Below are 21,795 nucleotides of genomic sequence, written 5' to 3'. Positions count from 1 at the left end.
CAGTTGGCAAAAAATCATTTAGCTGTTTGAAAACCAATTTCTCCTGAATTTTGCTTCAGAATGGAAGGTTGGAGATTGGCCGAAAATTGTAACGAGCTGAAAATTCTAGATTACTTTTCTTCTGAATGGGTTTCACCATAACAGTTTTTAGTGCAGTGGGGAAAGTGCCTGTGAACAGGGAGTGATTAACAATAGCTTGCACTTCTTCAGATATGCAATAAAAAATTGTTTTGAAGAAGGTGATGGGGACAGGATCGAGAAGGCAGGTAGAAGGCTTAAGCATGTCTGTGTCAACCAGGGAAAATAAAGCCAGTGTCTTTGCGTGGTAGGCTCGGGCACAAACTTCATCAGGTCTTGCTTGACTGATACCAAGCCTAATGTGGAGGAAAGTTCACATGGGTTTGCGGGTATGGCAGTAGGTGCCAGGAGTACCGGTTTGAGTGTGTCAAGAACTCCAACGCTGCTGGGTTTTTCACACTCAACAGTTTCACATGTGTATCAAGAATGGTCCACCACCCAAAGGACATCCAGCCAACTTAACAACTGTTTGCCAGCATTCCTGTGGAACGCTTTCAACACCTTGTAGAGTCCATGCCCCAACAACTTGAGGCTGTTCTTAGGGCAAACGGGGGTGCAATTCAATATTAGGAAGGTGTTCCTAATGTTTTGTACACTGTCTATACACAATGTCCAAGGTGTACTTTTTGACTTTCTAAAAATACATAAAATACTCTGCTGTGGAAGTTTTGTATCGCAAGACCAACAGTTTACCAAGATATAACATGATAGGCTGTGTCTACACTTGACACTTACATGTGACTTCTATCAGAATAAGAAGATAGGATTGAAAAGACGGGTCGCTTTGTGGTCTGATTGTGTTCAGATGTGTCTGACCACTTTAGGAGGTGGTCAGGGATGCATTGTCTGCGGATTTCTCCTCAGTCTAGACGCAATCAGGCTACCGAAAGCACATACAGTGGGCGATGTCATCAGCACTCCTCCCACAAGTCTCCATAAAACTTGTGTTTTGGGACCAAGAGGCACCTTTTCATTATAACGTTGGAGGAAATACGTTACTTAGAAAAACTATTTTTTGTTTGGCTGGTTATGCTAACCTGTTTTCAATCCCTTTAGCATTGCTTGCTGACTAGCTACAGAGGTTAGCTGGCTAGTTAGCTACAGTAGTTAGCTACTGCCATCAGTAGTTGTTGTTATCATATTTAGCCTATTCCACCGTTTGTAGAACGCTATTTGAATATAGCGTGGGAAAAGGGAATTCGGACACACAGTGGACACGGTAGACATTTAAACGTAGGTGTAGACTCGTTCAGAATTCCGTGATCAGAACTCTATGATCAGAATGCAAAAGCTGCATGAACTGTCAAGTCTAGACACGGCCATATAGACATTAGAAATGGCTTTGGAGTTTACCAGTAGACTGCAATGCAATGCATTATCTTTTCATGACCTTATGTACAGGGGTTTATTACACTACTGTTTATAATTCGATCCCGAGGCTGGTCATTTTGGTTCTTCAAATAAGAATAGTTCATTACAAAGAGGGTGATTGCATGTTAATTTACCTGGTAAAATAAAAAGGTAAACGTCAATGCCTTGGATTGATAACATACTGTATACACACAGATTAAGTCTAGTCCTAGAATAAAAAGCATGCTCTATGGAGATTCGCCATTGAAAGTGCTTTTTATTCCAGGACTAGGCTTAGTCTGAGAAACCAGTCCAAAATGTTCAGGTAATCTAGGTTAATTATGAATGGTCTACAACCCACTAATTATTTTAATCATATAAGAAAAATATTTTGCTATCATTTTACACATTATGCCATAGATGTTCAGTTAATTAAAAATAAAAACTATGAACTATAATGCAATCCAAACACAATACCTCAAGCACAACTTTGACCAGCTACAACTATATATAAAAAAAAAACTTACTAAAAAAGACTTTTACAAAAGTTACTAAAATAGGGTATAATAGAATATAAAGGGCTGGTTTCCCAGACACAGATTAAGCCCACTCCTGGACTAAAAAGCATGGTAAATAGTTTTTGGTCCAGGACTGGGCTTAATCTGTGTCCGGGAAACAGGCCCGAAAAGTAATAGTGAAACAGTCAGTCTATTGATTATTGCTGTATGTTTTCTCATCTTCTGTAACACGGTCCAGAGCATAGAGACCTGCCATCTCCTTCTTCATCATAGGAAGGTCATCTGCTGGCCGACATATTGTCTGGAGGCGCTGGGGAAGAAAAGAGGTCTCAATATAAGTATAATACATTTGCTGCAAAGGTATTCTTCAAAAATCTCAGAATAGCACAGAAACTCTATGCTAGAGCTAAAAGGCCCAAATGAAAGGTCCAGGCCTTTCTGATTTATTTTATTTTATTTAGCCTTTTTAATTTAAACTTTCTGTACCTCAATTTAACTTACTTGATGCAATCATTCACACTTAAATGTCCCAGGGAAAACTTCCCATCATATAATGCCACTGACCTGCCAGAAAGTCCCTTTGGCCTGGTACAGTTTGTAGACCATGGTGATGGGGATGAGAGAGAGGGAGGACATAGCCAGGATCCAGCCTAGCCCGTAGGCCCACCACGGGTACACATAGGTGTTGTTGAATTTCAGAGGGCTGTACTTCAGCAGCGAGAATACAAAGGTTACCTTGAAGATACAATATTTTACAGAAATATGTTGTTTCATTATTTCTTGACACTGTACTTAAATGGACAGCATAAGGTTTTGTAAACATAACTGCATGCATTTACATTTTAGTCATTTAGCAGACGCTCTTATCCAGAGCGACTTACAGTTAGTGAGTGCATACATTTTCTTTTTCATACTGGTCCTCCGTGGGAAACAAACCCACAACCCTGGCGTTGCAAACGCCATGCTCTACCAACTGAGCTACATGGGACTAGCGTTAGCTCATATTCATAAATGAAAGTGAAAGAATGATACAAATGCACTGGGCTTAAACTCACAGTGCCAATAGTCGGAGTAATGTAGAGCCAACAGTACTTCAGCAGGGAGGAGGGCCTGTAGCCAATCATATCCTCAATGTTGTCACAGAAGCGTTCCGCACCTTGGACAGAGACAGGCATGTGACAAAATACTCATGAACAGTCCCTTTAAGGACTTTCAATTACTTTGTGTCTTTACAGTGAGAAATAACATCTGGTGAGGAAGCTAGCTTTTCATATGTATGTGTTTGCCCATGATTACATAGTGTAATGTCTATCCTTACCATATATCCATCCAATACTGAGTGACTGACAAATGGAGAGGAGCAGCAGAGTGGCACCACTGCACACATAATGATCAAACAGCTGGATGATGTAGAGGCCACCCTGCAAGGAAATAAAACTTCAATATACAGTCAAAACAATGTTTACAGATTTAGTTATTGTAATAACCAACCATAAAGGACTTGGATCAAAGTAGCTGAGTAAACTACACTCCATCCATATATTACACATCTCTACGGAGTTGAGACGAGTGTCAACCAAATACATTTAGTCACCATAAGTAGATACTTAAAAAAATTATTAAACGATTAGGGCCCGATTCAGACAAATTTTACGCCTTTCCAACGCACTTCTCAGTAGTTGGTATTCAGACTTGCCTTGTGCAGGTGCGTAATGGGCTTCGCTGGCGTGGTTCCCTTGCAGGCGCTGAATACATTTAATTCAACCGCTGAAAACCCTCCCCTTGCTGGCCAACATATTTTCTCATGGAGTTTTCATTTAATAGGGTTTTCAGTACATTTATCTTAACCTTACATTTAATTAGAATTTGACAGACTAACTAGAATACATTAAGAAACGGGTTCAGAATATAGGGATCAATTAAAGAAATCCATGTAAATATATGCATATTAGTCTCCGTTTCAGCACCACCTGGTCGATTTAAAAATACTCTGATCTTGTAGATTATTTAGGCAAATGTCTGGGTTAGGAAAGTATGTATGAATCATTAAAAAAACTTGATGCACAAAATATATTAATCAAAAATATTGGTTTGATTCCTTCTGAAAGTTGTCATATTGAAGTTCAATCCATTAAAATATTGTAAGGTGAAAATAATAAAAAATATATAAGTGTACAATAGGGGTTGAACAAGAGTCCTATAAATCTACCCTAATTCTCACTAAATCATGGAACTGTGTGACAATGGTCCATTCGTTGTGAACCGTGCGCCAGGTTCCAGTTTTAACCTGCTACGTGTAGTCCTAGTTCCATAATGATTCAAATAGGCTACATGTCCCAAATGATAGCACAACATTAGCCTAATATGATTCAATAATGCTAGCGACCCTCAGGAACAACTACACAGATGTGACCGTGGAAAGAAAGGTAAAACGGAATTATGTAAAATGTAGGCTAGAAATTGAAGGAACTAACGCTAAAGTCACATTTGTAAATGTAAAGTATGTGGCTATTACTGACGGTGGCTCCCGATAGTGGCTAATATTTAACCTGATACAAATTATGAGTGCATACACAATTACAATTCTGAATACGGCACAGCTATTTATAGCCTACTTCACTGTGGAAAAGGGGCCGCAATACATGTCATGTTGATGATTTTCAGTTTGCTTCATCCAGAGATCATTAAGAAAAATTATCTAAAACAATTGTGTTTTACAATCCCCTTTTCAAAACGGATTACTCATTTAACTAGCTCTTATCAATTTACAAATTAGTGCATGGAGAATGCTGTTATTTCTATTCAACCTTATTCGCGCGTAAAGGTGGCGGAATTATGAGGACATTAAGCCAAGGTCAGAATACAGCGTATATGTAGACACACCTCTGCCACACCTTAATTTCTTTGATCACCCCGAACGAATAGCAGGTGAATAGCACGACTACACATAGAGAGAAAAGTGCATACAGGGAATTATGTTCCATGTACGCGTGCGTGCTTAACTCGGGTCAGAGAACCATCTCTACCTGTAGTCATACAGCAACAACAGTTTGAGAACTGATGTGCAACAAAGACCTGTGTCTGTGACCTCTCACCTCTGTGATCATGATGAGTCCGACCAGGTAGCAGCAGCAGCAGATGAGTAGCAGCAGAAGCTCCCTCCGGTAGCCCTTTCTGATGAGGTTGGGGTAGAAGTCCGATACCGAGGTCATAAGGCTCTCAAGGGCGACAAACTGGGGAACATGAGAGAGAGGGTAATGTACATGGGAGGGGAAGGTAAAGGGAGGGACAGGACACCCAGGTGTGTGTTGAGCTCTAACCTGGCTATCCACTCCCAACAGGATGATCATGGTGAAGAAGCAGACAGCCCAGAACTGAGGTAAGGGGAGCATGGACACTGCCTGAGGGTACACTATGAAGACCAGGCCAGGACCTGCAGCAGCACAACAATGAAAAAGTTACAGAATATATGTACCCAAATGCAATCTGATTTAATTAATTTAACGAGACATTCAGTTATGCATGTCAAAAAAGTGGATTCCATGAGCTGAGACAGTGCTTCTACAAGACAAGGTATGGATGCAGACAAAATGAAGTTCAGACGAAAGTGAGATCTGTGCCTACTTCACCCAACTAAAGCAGATGTGCCAGCTCTCGCTGATGATTAAAGTGCAGGCTGAGGACAAGATAGAAAATCAGATACTGTCTGGAATAGAATTTTTCTAACTCAGCTTTCCACTCTCTCAGCGATCCACAATGCTGAGCCGTTATGTTGTCAGGCAGTACTTGGGGTGATCAGGAGGATAATAGGGCGTCATACCATTGTAGATTGATGTATTTTAAAGACTCACCTGACTCAGCAACCAGAGAGATGTCCACACCCTGTTCTCCAGCCATATAACCCAGTATGGAGAAAACGGCGAAACCTGACACGAAGCTGGTCCCACTGTTCAACAAGCACAGGTAGAAGGAGTCTCTGCAAGGCACAAAACAAGTTTAACGTATAGAGACACCATCCTCTTTCACATACACTGTTGGAAAGGGTCTAATAAGGTTTAAATACAGGTTAACGTTCAGGGCGATTGAGGTAATGTGTCATGACATGTACCATGAATCCTCCTGGCGTAGGTGAATGAGCAAACTGTTATTATATGATCTTAAACCTACAGTGTTTGCCAGATGAAGGCAGCTTGCTGTTGAAATGTTATTAAGTGATAAAAGGGAATGTGTCAGAACCATGAGAGTGTGTGGATTTTATTTTCCATGTGTTCTACTTCTCCAGCCTGCACCTTGCCTAACGAGATGTGCTTTTTCCTGTCTCCAGACTGACTGAAGAGATCTTGTAACCATGGATCCTCATGGTACTGCTAAATAAGCAAACCATCTTCAATGTGCCAAATTATTACCGCCAATTTTTTATCAAACCCACACACTAGTTGAAGCCTCACTTGTAGCAGTTGTTGTTGTATTTGTTGTAGCTTCCAAGAGAGGTCAGGTAGCCCAGGCATATGGCGTAAGAATAGAATATCTGGGTTCCTGCATCCATCCAAACCTTATTGATGAACAAACAGACAAAGAAGAGTTAAACTGAAGTCATAAACTGAACATGTTTAAGTATCATAACGGAAATGTATATCAGTAAGATGCGAGTCTAAACAAGGACTTAGCGGGCCGGTTTCCTGGACACCGATTAAGCATACTTCTGGACTAAGGATGTTCAATGGAAATTCTCAATTTTAAAGTAATTTTTTTGTCCAGGACTAGTCTTAATCTTTGTCTGGGAAACTTGCCCATACTACAGATAATACCTGTGGATCAGCTAGCCGTGTAGCATTGGGATACAAGTAGTAGAATATCCCATCTTTAGCTCCTGGAAGGGTCACTCCTCTGACAAATAGCACCGCTAGCATTACATAGGGGAAGGTGGCCGTGAAGTAGGCTGCCTATGAATTAGTACTACAGGGTTAGTAGAATACAGAAAACACAATAAAGCCACGCATACCGGTATCACCATACCAACTATGGACCCATCATCACACCAAGTAACTTTAAAGCTACATCAAATAGCTGTCCCTCTGTTTCTTTTGTTACCTCTGAATTCAAGATTGATTGAGATTGGAACTACTGTTTGACTAATATATAAAATCTAAATCACCTTCCCTGTAGACCTCACTCCTTTCCAGATACAGAAGTAGCAGATGGCCCAGGACAGCAGAAGACACAGAGCCAGCTCCCATCTAATGCCTCCCAACGACTCAATCCCATCTGATATTCTCAGCACTCGCCGCCTGTAAGGAGAAATAGTTGACACAGCCATACATTTGATCACCAAAAGAAAATATATTGTATGTACAGTGGGGGAAAAAAGTATTTAGTCAGCCACCAATTGTGCAAGTTCTCCCACTTAAAAAGATGAGAGAGGCCTGTAATTTTCATCATAGGTACACGTCAACTATGACAGACAAATTGAGATTTTGTAGGATTTTTTATGAATTTATTTGCAAATTATGGTGGAAAATAAGTATTTGGTCACCTACAAACAAGCAAGATTTCTGTCTCTCACAGACCTGTAACTTCTTCTTTAAGAGGCTCCTCTGTCCTCCACTCGTTACCTGTATTAATGGCACCTGTTTGAACTTGTTATCAGTATAAAAGACACCTGTCCACAACCTCAAACAGTCACACTCCAAACTCCACTATGGCCAAGACCAAAGAGCTGTCAAAGGACACCAGAAACAAAATTGTAGACCTGCACCAGGCTGGGAAGACTGAATCTGCAATAGGTAAGCAGCTTGGTTTGAAGAAATCAACTGTGGGAGCAATTATTAGGAAATGGAAGACATACCAGACCACTGATAATCTCCCTCGATCTGGGGCTCCACGCAAGATCTCACCCCGTGGGGTCAAAATGATCACAAGAACGGTGAGCAAAAATCCCAGAACCACACGGGGGGACCTAGTGAATGACCTGCAGAGAGCTGGGACCAAAGTAACAAAGCCTACCATCAGTAACACACTACGCCGCCAGGGACTCAAATCCTGCAGTGCCAGACGTGTCCCCCTGCTTAAGCCAGTACATGTCCAGGCCCGTCTGAAGTTTGCTAGAGTGCACTTGGATGATCCAGAAGAGGATTGGGAGAATGTCATATGGTCAGATGAAACCAAAATATAACTTTTTGGTAAAAACTCAACTCAGTCGTGTTTGGAGGACAAAGAATGCTGAGTTGCATCCAAAGAACACCATACCTACTGTGAAGCATGGGGGTGGAAACATCATGCTTTGGGGCTGTTTTTCTGCAAAGGGACCAGGACGACTGATCCGTGTAAAGGAAAGAATGAATGGGGCCATGTATCGTGAGATTTTGAGTGAAAACCTCCTTCCATCAGCAAGGGCATTGAAGATGAAACGTGGCTGGGTCTTTCAGCATGACAATGATCCCAAACACACCATCCGGGCAACGAAGGAGTGGCTTCGTAAGAAGCATTTCAAGGTCCTGGAGTGGCCTAGCCAGTCTCCAGATCTCCACCCCATAGAAAATCTTTGGAGGGAGTTGAAAGTCCGTGTTGCCCAGCGACAGCCCCAAAACATCACTGCTCTAGAGGAGATCTGCATGGAGGAATGGGCCAAAATACCAGCAACAGTGTGTGAAAACCTTGTGAAGACTTACAGAAAACGTTTGACCTGTGTCATTGCCAACAAAGGGTATATAACAAAGTATTGAGAAACTTTTGTTATTGACCAAATACTTATTTTCCACAATAATTTGCAAATAAATTCATTAAAAATCCTACAATGTGATTTTCTGGATTTTTTTTTCCTCATTTTGTCTGTCATAGTTGACGTGTACCTATGATGAAAATTACAGGCCTCTCTCATCTTTTTAAGTGGCAGAACTTGCACAATTGGTGGCTGACTAAATACTTTTTTTCCCCACTGTATATTATGAACTAAGAGAAAAAAGTAATTTGAATCTGAAGGGGGCATAATAAGTTATAGGAATGGATATGGTAATTTGATATAAGTTTGGATAAGAAGTTACGATATATAAAATAAGTAAGTCATAGAATATCAAGAAGTAGTATGGAGATTTTGATGCTGTTTTAGAGAGTTGGGGAAAAGTCTGTATTTTCTGGACAGGCAGGGCAGTGTCCTGAAGTTAGTCAATTTTTGGGGGTTCCGTTGGGAGTATGTTTGTAGAACAGCATGACAGTATTCTTTAATGTGAGTACCTTGAAGTTTCTAACGTTCTATATGGAGTTTGTGACATGTGGAAATAAGATTTAGTTCAGTGTGGGTAATCGATTACTCTGAGTGTGAGGATCATAATTGGTCCTCTGTAGCTCAGCTGGTAGAGCACGGCGCTTGTAACGCCACGGTAGTGGGTTCGATCCCCGGGACCACCCATACACCAAAAAAATGTATGCACGCCTGACTGTAAGTCGCTTTGGATAAAAGCGTCTGCTAAATGGCATATTATAATTAGAGTGCTATGTCTGTATTAACTTGATCACCCAAAACGTAGACGTACGTCATGGGTGGAGAGGTAATTAATATGGGTTTTCTAGGTTGTACCGTTGTTAGATTATGTGATACAGATAAGGAGTGGAATTTATAGACGTAAGTTGTAATATTGTACAAAGCCAATGTAGGGTTTCCATTTAACTAATTATTATTGTGGAGCTAGGATGGTGACGTGAAGGTGCTTCATTGTGTATAAGAGGTTAAGATGACAAACCATTGTCATTGCGCTATTTGTGGGATGTCTGTGTCATTTCAATAGCATTGGGCAATGGCATAGAGTAAACAAATCTGGGTTTATGAGTGTCATTCAACTGTTGGTATGTGTTGCTTAGACAGAGACAAAAAAAGTATTTGGTTTGGTCATTCGTTCAAATGGAAAGACTCACTTATGTAACAGGACTATGTGAGACGATTGCATGGTAGTCATTCTTTTGCGTTGCATAAGGATTTGATAAATTAAACGAGTGAGAATGGTGGCGTAATGTCAATCCATAGATTGGATATTGATAATATGGATAACTGAAGCAAGTGTTTGGTTTATTGCTTGTAGCCTATGATAGAGGTAAATGCAGAACGCGGTTTATGAATGCTTTTTATTTGTGGTCTGGAGAGTGTCTAGTTGTTGATTTATTTACAGGTCTGTGAGAGCCAGAAATCTTGCTTGTTTGTAGGTGACCAAATACTTATTTTCCACCATAATTTGCAAATACATTCATTAAAAATCCTACAATGTGATTTTCAGGATATTTTTTTCTCATTTTGTCTGTCATAGTTGACGTGTACCTATGATGAAAATTACAGGCCTCTCTCATCTTTTTGAAGTGGGGGAACTTGCACAATTGGTGGCTGACTAAATACTTTTTCCCCCACTGTAAATGTATTGTCGTCTATTGTATGCGTATAAGAATAATTTCACCATCACAATACAGTTCCTTTTAAGAAAGAAGACAATAGTATCTGATTAATTTCTAATTTGAGGAGTCAAGAATGTAATCACGAATGATGCAGTGTGGAAAAAACACAGCATTTATTATAGACTTACTGCCAAAACTCCACAACGGAAGATGACACATTCAGGAGAGGAACAGTCCAATTGGTGCTGGCATTCTTGGTGCCAAATGTCACACAAAAATCTGAAATACATTAAAGTCTAGTTGTAACAGGTTAAAAAGTTGACTGCTTCAAGTGTATGTGCAACCTAATAGCCAGATCCTCTTAATGTAATTAAGGGGTGTGGGGGGGGGGTAGCAGACAACTCCTCTCCCCCATTATTCTCACTGTCTTCTCTTCTTCAGTATTTGTGCAAACTGTCAGAAGATGTTCACATGAACACACTGATTGCTCATGATCTCCCCTCACTGAACTACCATGCCTGCAAGCGGTTAGACATTTTTGTGTGGATAAGAGTCGTTGAACTTCAGTGATGGATGTTACTTGTTAGCAGCACTCGGTGCTTCATAACAAGGCTACAGAGGTAGTTGCTCCTACAAAGATTATCACAACCTAGCAGCCTCGAATACACTGTTTGATAAAACTGCCATCAAGTCAGGGGATTTGGCAATTTGGGGGCCTGTTACATATGTGTTTTTAATTTCAAGAAATTATTAAATATATAGGCCAAATTTCTCATCTCATCGACGGGGCTGTAGTGGAGCAGGTTGAGAGCTTCAAGTTCCTTGGTGTCCACATCACCAACAAACTAACATGGCCCAAGCGCACCAAGACAGTCATGAAGAGGGCACGACAAAGCCTATTCCCCCTCAGGAGACTGAAAAGATTTGGCATGGGTCCTCAGATCCTCAAAAAGTTATACAGCTGCACCATCGAGAGCGTCCTGACAGGTTGTATCACTGCCTGGTATGGCAACTGCTCGGCCACCGACCGCAAGGCACTACAGAGGATAGTGCGTACGGCCCAGTACATCACTGTGGCCAAGCTTCCTGCCATCCAGGACCTCTATACCAGGCGGTGTCAGAGGAAGGCCTAAAAAAGACTCCAGCCACCCTAGTCATAGACTGTTCTCTCTGCTACCGCACGGCAAGCGGTACTGGAGCGCCAAGTCTAGGTCCAAAAGGCTTCATAACAGATTCTACCCCCAAGCCATTAGACTCCTGAACAGGTATTCAAATGGCTACCCGGCTATTTCTTAAAACTGCAGTTGGTTAAGGGCTTTTAAGTAAGCATTTCACTGTAAGGTCTACACCTGTTGTATTTGACAAATACAATTAGATTAGATTTGATATAAAGTGGTGTTAAAATTCAGTCAGTGGGGACACCTCAGGCAGCTGGGGCCCGTTTCAATTGAAACCTATGAAACATAGCAGTCCACCTATGCACAAAGTTTCACCAATATTGTAAATACCTGTGTTCCAGGCATTGTTGCAGTTAGCCCATGGCAGGTCAGCAGTGAAGGATGAGAACAGGTAGAGGAAAGCCCACACCAGAATCACTATGTAGGTCATACATCCATATATAGTGATCACCTGGGCGGCATAGCCCATTCCTGATGAAGACAAGCGAAACATAGCAACATGGTCATAAAAAGCAACAACCTAACACGATTTTCCCATTTACCTTCACTGCAGTTGATTCCCCATGACAGTAGGCCAAAGGCCGGCAGATATTGAGTCTTGTCATCTTACTGTCCAAATGCATTGTGTGCAGCCGGCAAAACGTTTGTATCCCTCGTGGACCTGTTCGTACCTAAACCATCAGGCGGCATAGGCTTCGATTTCTTCCATAACTTTATTTCGGACTTGCTAACTGGTTGTAGTTATACACGTGCCGCGATCAATCAGTTAGCAAGTCGGATATTTCAGAGTTCCGACTTGCACTTGAACGCGGCCTTCAGCCAGGGCATTTTCAGCAGTTCGTGCACACCTTTTTTTTCTCTCAAGGCAAGCAAAAGCGTCGTCACTGGTTACCACAGACACAAAGTAATGTGATTTTAACCTAACCACAGTGCTAACCTTATGCCTTACCTTAAATTAAGACTAAAAAGCTTTTTTTATGATATAGCCAATTTTGACATTGTGGAAACCAAGCCGTAATTTGGGAGCCGAAGTCAACTAGCAGTTGTCTAGGCCCATTACTTTTTTCAAACTTTACTAATGACATGCCACTGGCTTTGAGTAAAGCCAGAGTGTCTATGTATGCGGATGACTCAACACTATACATGTCAGCTACTACAGCGACTGAAATGACTGCAACACTTAACAAAGAGTTGCAGTTAGTTTCAGAGTGGGTGGCAAGGAATAAGTTTGTCCTAAATATTTATAAAACTAAAAGCATTGTATTTGGGACAAATCATTCACTATACCCTAAACCTCAACTAAATCTTGTAATAAATAATGTGGAAATTGAGCAAGACTAAACTGCTTGGAGTAACCCTGGATTGTAAACTGTCATGGTCAAAACATATTGATACAACAGTAGCTAAGATGGGGAGAAGTATGTCCATAATAAAGCGCTGCTCTACCTTCTTAACAGCACTATCAACAAGGCAGGTCTTACAGGCCCTAGTTTTGTCACACCTGGACTACTGCTCAGTCGTGTGGTCAGGTGCCACAAAAAAGGACTTAGGAAAATTGCAATTGGCTCAGAACATGGCAGCACGGCTGGCCCTTGGATGTACACAGAGAGCTAATATTAATAATATGCATGCCGATCTCTCCTGGCTCAAAGTGGAGGAGAGATTGACTTCATCACTACTTGTGTTTATGAGAGGTGTTGACATGTTGGGTGCACCGAGCTGTCTGTTTGAGCTACTGGTGCACAGCTCGGTCACCCATGCATACCCCACAAGACATGCCACCAGAGGTCTCTTCACAGTCCCTAAGTCCAGAACAGACTATGGGAGGCACACAGTACTACATAGAGCCATGACTACATGGAACTCTATTCCACATCAAGTAACTGATGCAAGTAGTAAATTAGATTTTAAAAAAACAGATTAAAAAAAACACCTTATGGAACAGCGGGGACTGTAATATAACACAAACATAGGCGCAGACACATGCATACACACACACAATAACATACGCACTATACACACACGTACACATGGATTTTTGTACTGTAGATATGTGGTAGTGGTGGAGTAGGGGCCTCAAGGCACACAGTGTGTTGTGAAATCTGTGAATGTATTGTAATGTTTTAAAAATTGTATGAACTGCCTTAATTTTGCTGGACCTTGGCAGCAGCTAATGGGGATCCATAATAAATACAAATACAAATAAGCCTCTTTGTCGGTGATTGGTCAACAGAAGGGATTATTCAATAAAGTGTTTGTTGTTGTTCAACGATGAGTTGACTCGTTTTCATGAATTTTTTTATTTTACTTGAAAAATATTGCACCAAACATCTTAGTTGTCAAATTGCGTGACTAAGATCTCCTCGGTAGAAACGTAAAAATTAATGACAGATTTATTGCGTTATGTAAGGGATAAACAATGGACGACGCAGCGCCCGTTGAGGAGTTCATTTTTCCAAGGTAATGTACAGAATGGAGGCGTTAATCCCGCTTATACCACAATTGCCAAATAAAACAATATGAAAGCACACATTTACCGGTAGAAATACATTGTTTTCTTTTATTGATTTCTATAAACGAATTCATAGTTTCTCATATTTTGGTTGATAGAGACGCGACCCAGTCGTTCGTTCTTTATGATCCTTGCACAGCGGCAACGTTCTTATCCCTTGCTTGTTGCTAACTAGCCAACTAGCAGCCAGAATAACAGCAAAGTAGCTGTTTTCTATTTACATTAATTTGGATACATCCATAACAATGAGCTGATAATGGCCGGTTTTGCCTAGCATAGCTATAAAAGTTTGCCTTCTAGTCAGGACACTCGACATTGTACATTACGACTAAATCGCATTGCATATCAAACACTAGGCTAGAAGCTAGCTAAATAGTTTGTTCGTTGCTAGCAAACCTGCCAATATGACAAGCAAATTAAAATATCAGTTGCTGAAAACAGCTGGTCAAATTAGAAACGTGAGTATTTGACAGCATAGCGCCACTTGCGTCATGTCTGCAGTAGGGACGAGATAATGTTTTATTTTTTTATTTCACCTTCATTTAACCAGGTAAGCCAGTAACTGACACATCCTAACTTGACTTTATCTGGTAAAGACTCATGCATCAAAACTCAGTAGTACAGACAGTGTCTTCTCTGTTTCACCACGCTCTCCACCAGGTCTACATCTCTCCAAATGGCGGGCGTCACAGACACCTGGAATCTTCAACTTCAGTTGATCCTCCTCAACACTAAACGCCACTCCAATTATCATTCTTTTTTTTATTTTTTTTTCTTTACCTTTATTTAACCAGGTAAGACAGTTGAGAACAAGTTCTCATTTACAACTGCGACCTGGCCAAGATAAAGCAAGCAGTGCGATAAAAACAACAACACAGATATACATATGGAATAAACAAAACGTACATCTCAATAACACAATAGAAAATCTATATACAGTGTGTGCAAATGTAGTAAGTTATGGAGGTAAGGCAATAAATAGGCCATAGTGCAAAATAATTACAATTTCATGTTCATCACTCACCATGTTAGGTCATCAGATGGCATCTAAGATGATCCATAAAAAAAATTTCTCTGCAAAAACAAATCAATGCTAGCTAGCTATGTTTTTTCCTCGTTGAACCTACGTTTACAATGTATCCAATTTCGGTTTGTGTGGTTGTTGGTTTAGCTTTCTGTAACTTTGTAGCAAGTACGGTCTGCATGTGTAGGCGTTTATCATGTCATGATTGCAAGGTGTCTGGATATATTTTCCAACTGTCCCATTATCTGGCTTTATACAGCGGGTGGGTCTAATCCTGAATGCTGATTGGTTAAAACCGCATTCCAGCCAGTGTCTATTCCACAAGTTACCACTGGCTAAATCCATTCTAAAATGCCTATTTACTCTGTTACATCTGACTGCACAATCCATTGTCTCATCAGCCCAGCCAGGCAATTTATAAACTTGATCTCCATTATTAACAACATCTGGACATTATCTCACATTTCTTTTAGACTATTATTTAGTTTTCAACAGCAGAGATTTGTATAAACCTTGCTGTCTGTCTCTCCGATATTTGCAACATTGTTTCAATATTCAAAATCAATCTCCAGATATCCCATAGTAATGAACGTGTCGGGAGTCGGGGTGAGACAGACAGGCAGTTTCCTCAGCCAGTCGAAATCATGAATCAGCATAATTTTTATGGATATATACAAAGAACTATCAGTAGAAAACAGGTAAAACGAAACGAAGTGCAGCTAGTTTGCTGTCTTTCCAGTTTCAGATTAAAGTGATTGTGTAAACTGTGCTGTTGGCTAGCTCCTCTGAACAACAGTGTCAGGCAAAAATTGCGCATCATTAGCTCATTGTTATGGATGTATCAAAATAAATTTAACTGGAAAACAGCGTAAAATCAATGCAAATGTAGCTACTTTTCTGTTATTTTGGCTGCACTGTTTGACGGCAAGCAAGGGATAAGAACATTGCCAACCAGTATGGCAATGGAACATTTTAGAATGAATGACTGGGTCCCATCCATAGATACAGAACAAAAATACTTAACGACTGGGCAACCGAACCGATAGAACGAACGACCAGCCGGCTTGGGTAGCAACCTTAGATTTGTGTCGGGACTATATCTCGTAAAATGATTAATGAAAATATGTCAGTCATGATTTGAATATGTTGGTGACCCGTTGTATAAAAGAGATAATGCCCTCGAAGCCGGTGTTTGGAGGATATATTGGCACGGTTTGCCGGCTCTCGACTTTGTCTCGGGCCTAACAACACCTGTGCCAATATATCCTCCAAACACCGGCTTCTTAGACATTGTCACTTAATTAATGTCCATTCTAGAATGCCCTTCTAACCAATCAGAAACAAGTATTCAATAATGCTGTGATATAACTTAGATAAATTCAGTGTATACTGGCTATGGCATCTCAAGATGCGCAAACAGTACTAAAAGCCTATGCAGCCTTGTTTCTTCTTCTTGGTGTTGCGAATTGCTTGCTGACTTTCACAGGTCAAAATGCAGATTAAACATTTTGTCACCAAAAGAAAAAGAAAAAAACTTAAATTGCACCACCATCTAACCCTGCACCTGTACACTATCCCCCCAAACCCACCACTCCATCCCACTACTTTGGCCCTAAACCATCCTACACCAGGCCATCGGCCTGGGAGGATGGAACCCCTTCTCTTAAAACTTCCTGTAGATCTTCTGTACTAAAATCTCTCACACCCAAATATTTCTCTGCAACTACCACTTTTTGCCCCACTCGAACTCTGGCAATCTTAACCTGTCTCTCTCTCACAGGGCACTTCGGATCCCCAGCTGCATGGGCACAACCACAGTTGACACACAATGTTTTCTCTAACCCAACTGTACACTACCTCTGACTATGCCCTCCTGCACATTTCTCACATCTTGGGATCTCCCTTCTACACATTGCTGCAACATGTCCAAATCCTTGGCACCTAAAGCACCGAAGCGGGTTCGGAACATAAGCCCTCACATAATAGCAAATATGACTTAACCTGACTTCATCAGGTAGAAACTCTGTGTCGAAGCTCAATAAGACAGACAGGGTATTCTCAGTCTCGCCATTGGAATATTCCTTTTCATTTGATCCGCGTGACTCGAAGCGCCCGCTTCCTCTCGGAGGCGGACACACAAAAAATCTAAACAATTCCACTTCTCAAAACTTTTACAGATGTAACCATTCCCAGTTTGTCCTTTACCCAGCTTGGCACAATGTATGGGTAGGCCAAAAAGCAGGAATCCACTCTTTCCAAAAATCTCACTCCTACCGGTCCAAAATAATCTCTGGTAGGACTCTCAGGGTAAACGTTGGAAGACCACACCTGTCATAGCAGGTAGGCCCACTACATCCTGGACTGGCTCAACTTCAGAGCGCTCACCACTGCCGACTGACTCCATTTTGAGATCATCAAGGTTCTCAAGAGAGCATGAAGACCTACAAGTGAGATTACTTGGTTTGTAATCAGGAGACATAGGTATGTACACCTCGAATGAAGGTGTATACTCAGCAAATTAATCTCTGATCTTAACATTGCCATTCTTACGCTTTTGCGTCATTGCACTTCCGACCCTCAGCCCAGGAGAGCGAAGAAAAAAAACGTGTTTCTCGTTTTTCAAGCGAAGGTCTTTTAAGGGAGTATGCGAGCACACTAGTTTGGTTCGCCTAGCCGGCAGACCCACCCTGAGAACAGTCATATGTCGCGTTCACGTGGTAGTCCGAACTAGGAAACTAGTAACTGGTTGAACGCAGCATGTGTATAACTACAACCAATTAGCAAGTCGGACATTCCAAGTTTCACAGTTCCGACAAGTATGTGAACGCGGTATTGGTTTCCATACGATACAGCACTGTGTTAGGTTAGGGGTGAAAAAAACGGACTGCTGCAACCTGATTGACTGAACGCAAGACACAACATCTGGGATTAGCATTTAGCCACTCTAGCATGGTGGTGGAAAATGGTTTTTCATAAAGAAAGTAAGCATATTTTATTTTTTCTCTAGTTTTCTCACCATTCAAGAAAGTTATGGAGGAAATTGCAGCCTATGCAGCCTGAATGGAGAATGTTTTAGATATAAACTGGTCCATGAGGGATACAAATCTATTGCCGGCTGCATATAATGCATTTGGACGGTAAGATGGCACTACTCAATATCGCCATCTGCCAGCCTTTGGGCTACCATGACAGATTTAGTCAGATTAAGGCTACCACAGGGCCACATTCATTCTGAAAATACTGTATGTCTAAGATCCAAATCAATTTATGTTTCAAGTAGCCCTTCTGAAGACTCTGTCTGATTTGCATTTTTTTAATAACTTTTTTATTTCTAGAAGTTGGTGTGCTTGCTTCAGCTGTGCGATCATGACATCAGTTAATGTGTGACTCAGACCCAGTTGGTAAAAGCATGGCTCTAGTAGCAACACCAGGGTCATAATGGGTTCATTTCCTGCTGCTAAGATGTACGCTATCTCTGTGCAGTTAGACACTTTAGATAAAAGGATCTGCTAAATGGCATATATTATTATTATTTAAAAAATGTGAACATTTAATTCAGACACGGTCTTCAGAAAAGGATGCTGTTGTATTAGTTGGATATATGAGTTTGTGTTTGAAATATATTTTCAGAATGAATGGGGCCCTATGTAACTGCACAGAAATCTTCATGAATGAAGATCACAAAGCAATTATTTGTTTTGTGTCTCAGCACGAATAAGGAACCAAACGCTATCATATGGCCTACTCACTCTACTCTAATTATCATTCTACTCTTCATTGCAATGTGGTTTATTTTATTTACTTCATTATGGTTTCAACTTTACATAATGATGTACCATAATCTTTCAACATCACTATGCTGTAGCAAGACCATGCAAGACATCTACATTATGAAATGCGGAAAGCACATAATAAAGGCTCAGGCTCATCCTACGAGAGAGTTTGTCACAATGAAAACAATGTAGCCTACTTGGGCTGCAGCAAAGGCATTTTAAAACGTAACTTTTAAGTGCACAGAACTGTACAGCAATACTCACCCTCAAACAGCGGGCAGATTTTCCTCCAGCAGGTGATGCCCCCCTGGCTGGTGTACTGTCCCAGAGCCGTCTCCAGGATGAACAGAGGGATGCCACAGGTCACCAGGTACAGGATGTACGGGATGAAGAACGCACCTACAGTACAGGAAGGAGTCACACATATTAGGCCTCCATATACAATGCTTAATGTTAATCTATTTTCAAACTTTAACCTTTAGTTGACAATGTCTTGTGATTTGGTTCTGGGTGCTGAGATTAAGTTGACACTGACAGTATGCATAAGTCTTTGTATCTTTCATCATTATACAGTGGGGGAAAAAAGTATTTAGTCAGCCACCAATTGTGCATGTTCTCCCACTTAAAAAGATGAGAGAGGCCTGTAATTTTCATCATAGGTACACGTCAACTATGACAGACAAAATGAGAAAAAAAAATCCAGAAAATCACATTGTAGGATTTTTAATGAATTTATTTGCAAATTATGGTGGAAAATAAGTATTTGGTCAATAACAAAAGTTTCTCAATACTTTGTTATATACCCTTTGTTGGCAATGACACAGGTCAAACGTTTTCTGTAAGTCTTCACAAGGTTTTCACACACTGTTGCTGGTATTTTGGCCCATTCCTCCATGCAGATCTCCTCTAGAGCAGTGATGTTTTGGGGCTGTCGCTGGGCAACACAGACTTTCAACTCCCTCCAAAGATTTTCTATGGGGTTGAGATCTGGAGACTGGCTAGGTCACTCCAGGACCTTGAAATGCTTCTTACGAAGCCACTCCTTCGTTGCCCGGGCGGTGTGTTTGGGATCATTGTCATGCTGAAAGACCCAGCCACGTTTCATCTTCAATGCCCTTGCTGATGGAAGGAGGTTTTCACTCAAAATCTCACAATACATGGCCCCATTCATTCTTTTCTTTACACGGATCAGTCGTCCTGGTCCCTTTGCAGAAAAACAGCCCCAAAGCATGATGTTTCCACCCCCATGCTTCACAGTAGGTATGGTGTTCTTTGAATGCAACTCAGCATTCTTTGTCCTCCAAACACGACGAGTTGAGTTTTTACCAAAAAGTTCTATTTTGGTTTCATCTGACCATATGACATTCTCCCAATCCTCTTCTGAATCATCCAAATGCACTCTAGCAAACTTCAGACGGGCCTGGACATGTACTGGCTTAAGCAGGGGGACACGTCTGGCACTGCAGGATTTGAGGCCACCTGTCCTTTGACAGCTCTTTGGTCTTGGCCATAGTGGAGTTTGGAGTGTGACTGTTTGAGGTTGTGGACAGGTGTCTTTTATATTGATAACAAGTTCAAACAGGTGCCATTAATACAGGTAACAAGTGGAGGACAGAGGAGCCTCTTAAAGAAGAAGTTACAGGTCTGTGAGAGCCAGAAATCTTGCTTGTTTGTAGGTGACCAAATACTTATTTTCCACCATAATTTGCAAATAAATTCATAAAAAATCCTACAATGTGATTTTCTGGAGAAAAAAAATCTCAATTTGTCTGTCGTAGTTGACGTGTACCTATGATGAAAATTACAGGCCTCTCTCATCTTTTTAAGTGGGAGAACTTGCACAATTGGTGGCTGACTAAATACTTTTTTCCCCCACTGTACATCTGAACAAACACATTCCTGAAAGTGCAGTGTGGAAAATCATTAAAAAATCTTCTGTATCATTCAACAATCCTCTTTTAAATTGTGACCATGCAAGGTGAATGAATGTATACTTATTTATCTCAAAGTAATTGCAATGAGAAACAGCACAATGACCATGGGGTCATACGGTATGAGTTTTCAGGGAGCTCTTTTGGAGCTCTCTGTGTTTAACCAACAAGCAAAAATAAGACTTTGTTGACTCACCCCCACCGTTCTTGTAACAAAGATAGGGAAATCTCCATATATTTCCAAGTCCAACAATAGCGCCAGCCACAGTTAGAATAAACTCAATTTTGCTCTCCCAGTGGCCTCGCTCCTTGACCCTCTGTTGGGCATCCTGCATCAGCCCCGGGAGTGCCTCATGCCTGCCTGCCATCCTGCCAGTGAGTGAGAGAGAGAGGGTCCGAAGGCAAGTACTGCTGGTCGAGTCTGTTGAGTTCCTGCCTGGAGATCAGTGGTTGGTGCATTTGTCTGCTGCTGCTGGAGCTTTTATGGATAACAGCACTGTCAAGATGCCAGCTGCTTCTGCCTGAAGGGGGACCCAAAGACATGAGGGCGGACAAGTAATTCATTGGCTAGCACGGGATTCAGATATTTGAATGAGAGCTGCACTTTTAGTGTGACTAACTTGTCATTTGACACGGTCCAAAAGAATGCCTGCAGGACTGTGATCCTCTCAGCAGGGTTGGGAGAGATTGATGTTTCAGCAGAGCTACACAGAATAACACATAGTACAATTCTTATATAGGATAACTGACTTTAAATTCTTATTGAAACAGGTTCATTTCCTAATTTATACCGTTTACAACTCTTAGTGACGTTAAACATTTTGCCTAAAAATAATTGCATTTGTCACGCCTGCTCCCGCTGCCCCTCCCTGGCGCTCCAGGGTGCCAGACTGCCAATCATTACGCACACCTGTCACCATCGTTACGTGCATCAGCGCTTGGACTCACCTGGACTTCATCACTGCTTTATTACCTCTCCTATATCTGTCTGTTCCTCAGTTTGATCCCAGTGTCTGCATTGGTGTTTTGTTTCTCTCGTCCAGATGCTGTTCTTG

General features: G+C 41.2%; 1 protein-coding gene across 1 annotated transcript; it reads right to left on the bottom strand.

The window, feature by feature from the left end:
* Nucleotides 1-635: 635 nt before the first annotated feature.
* On the bottom strand, nt 636-21,166 carry LOC121578186 (sodium- and chloride-dependent GABA transporter 2-like). Its single transcript, XM_041892364.2, has 14 exons — nt 20,937-21,166; nt 19,074-19,208; nt 11,831-11,971; nt 10,511-10,601; nt 7,102-7,234; nt 6,755-6,889; nt 6,395-6,498; nt 5,798-5,922; nt 5,267-5,379; nt 5,042-5,179; nt 3,265-3,367; nt 3,002-3,102; nt 2,511-2,681; nt 636-2,256 (listed from the first exon to the last, which is right to left on the bottom strand). Exons 1-14 carry the CDS (start codon nt 21,106-21,108, stop codon nt 2,137-2,139), a joined length of 1,782 nt encoding a protein of 593 aa, XP_041748298.1. The 5' UTR covers nt 21,109-21,166; the 3' UTR covers nt 636-2,136.
* Nucleotides 21,167-21,795: the final 629 nt, after the last annotated feature.

This window comes from Coregonus clupeaformis, chromosome 12 (assembly GCF_020615455.1).
Source record: "Coregonus clupeaformis isolate EN_2021a chromosome 12, ASM2061545v1, whole genome shotgun sequence".
Taxonomy (NCBI): Eukaryota; Metazoa; Chordata; class Actinopteri; order Salmoniformes; family Salmonidae; genus Coregonus; species Coregonus clupeaformis.
The sequence above is the reverse complement of the archived record's forward strand: the minus strand, read 5'-3'. Positions and strand labels throughout refer to the sequence as shown.

Bases quoted from the DNA above. Each gene is read 5' to 3' on its own strand.
- LOC121578186 (XM_041892364.2), bottom strand. From the start codon at position 21,108: ATGGCAGGCAGGCATGAGGCACTCCCGGGGCTGATGCAGGATGCCCAA. The intron at 19,209-20,936 runs GTGAGTCAACAA...CCTGTACTGTAG, and splicing joins TTGTTACAAGAACGGTGGGG to GTGCGTTCTTCATCCCGTAC. The intron at 5,923-6,394 runs GTGAGGCTTCAA...TGTGCCTTGCAG, and splicing joins TACAACAACAACTGCTACAA to AGACTCCTTCTACCTGTGCT.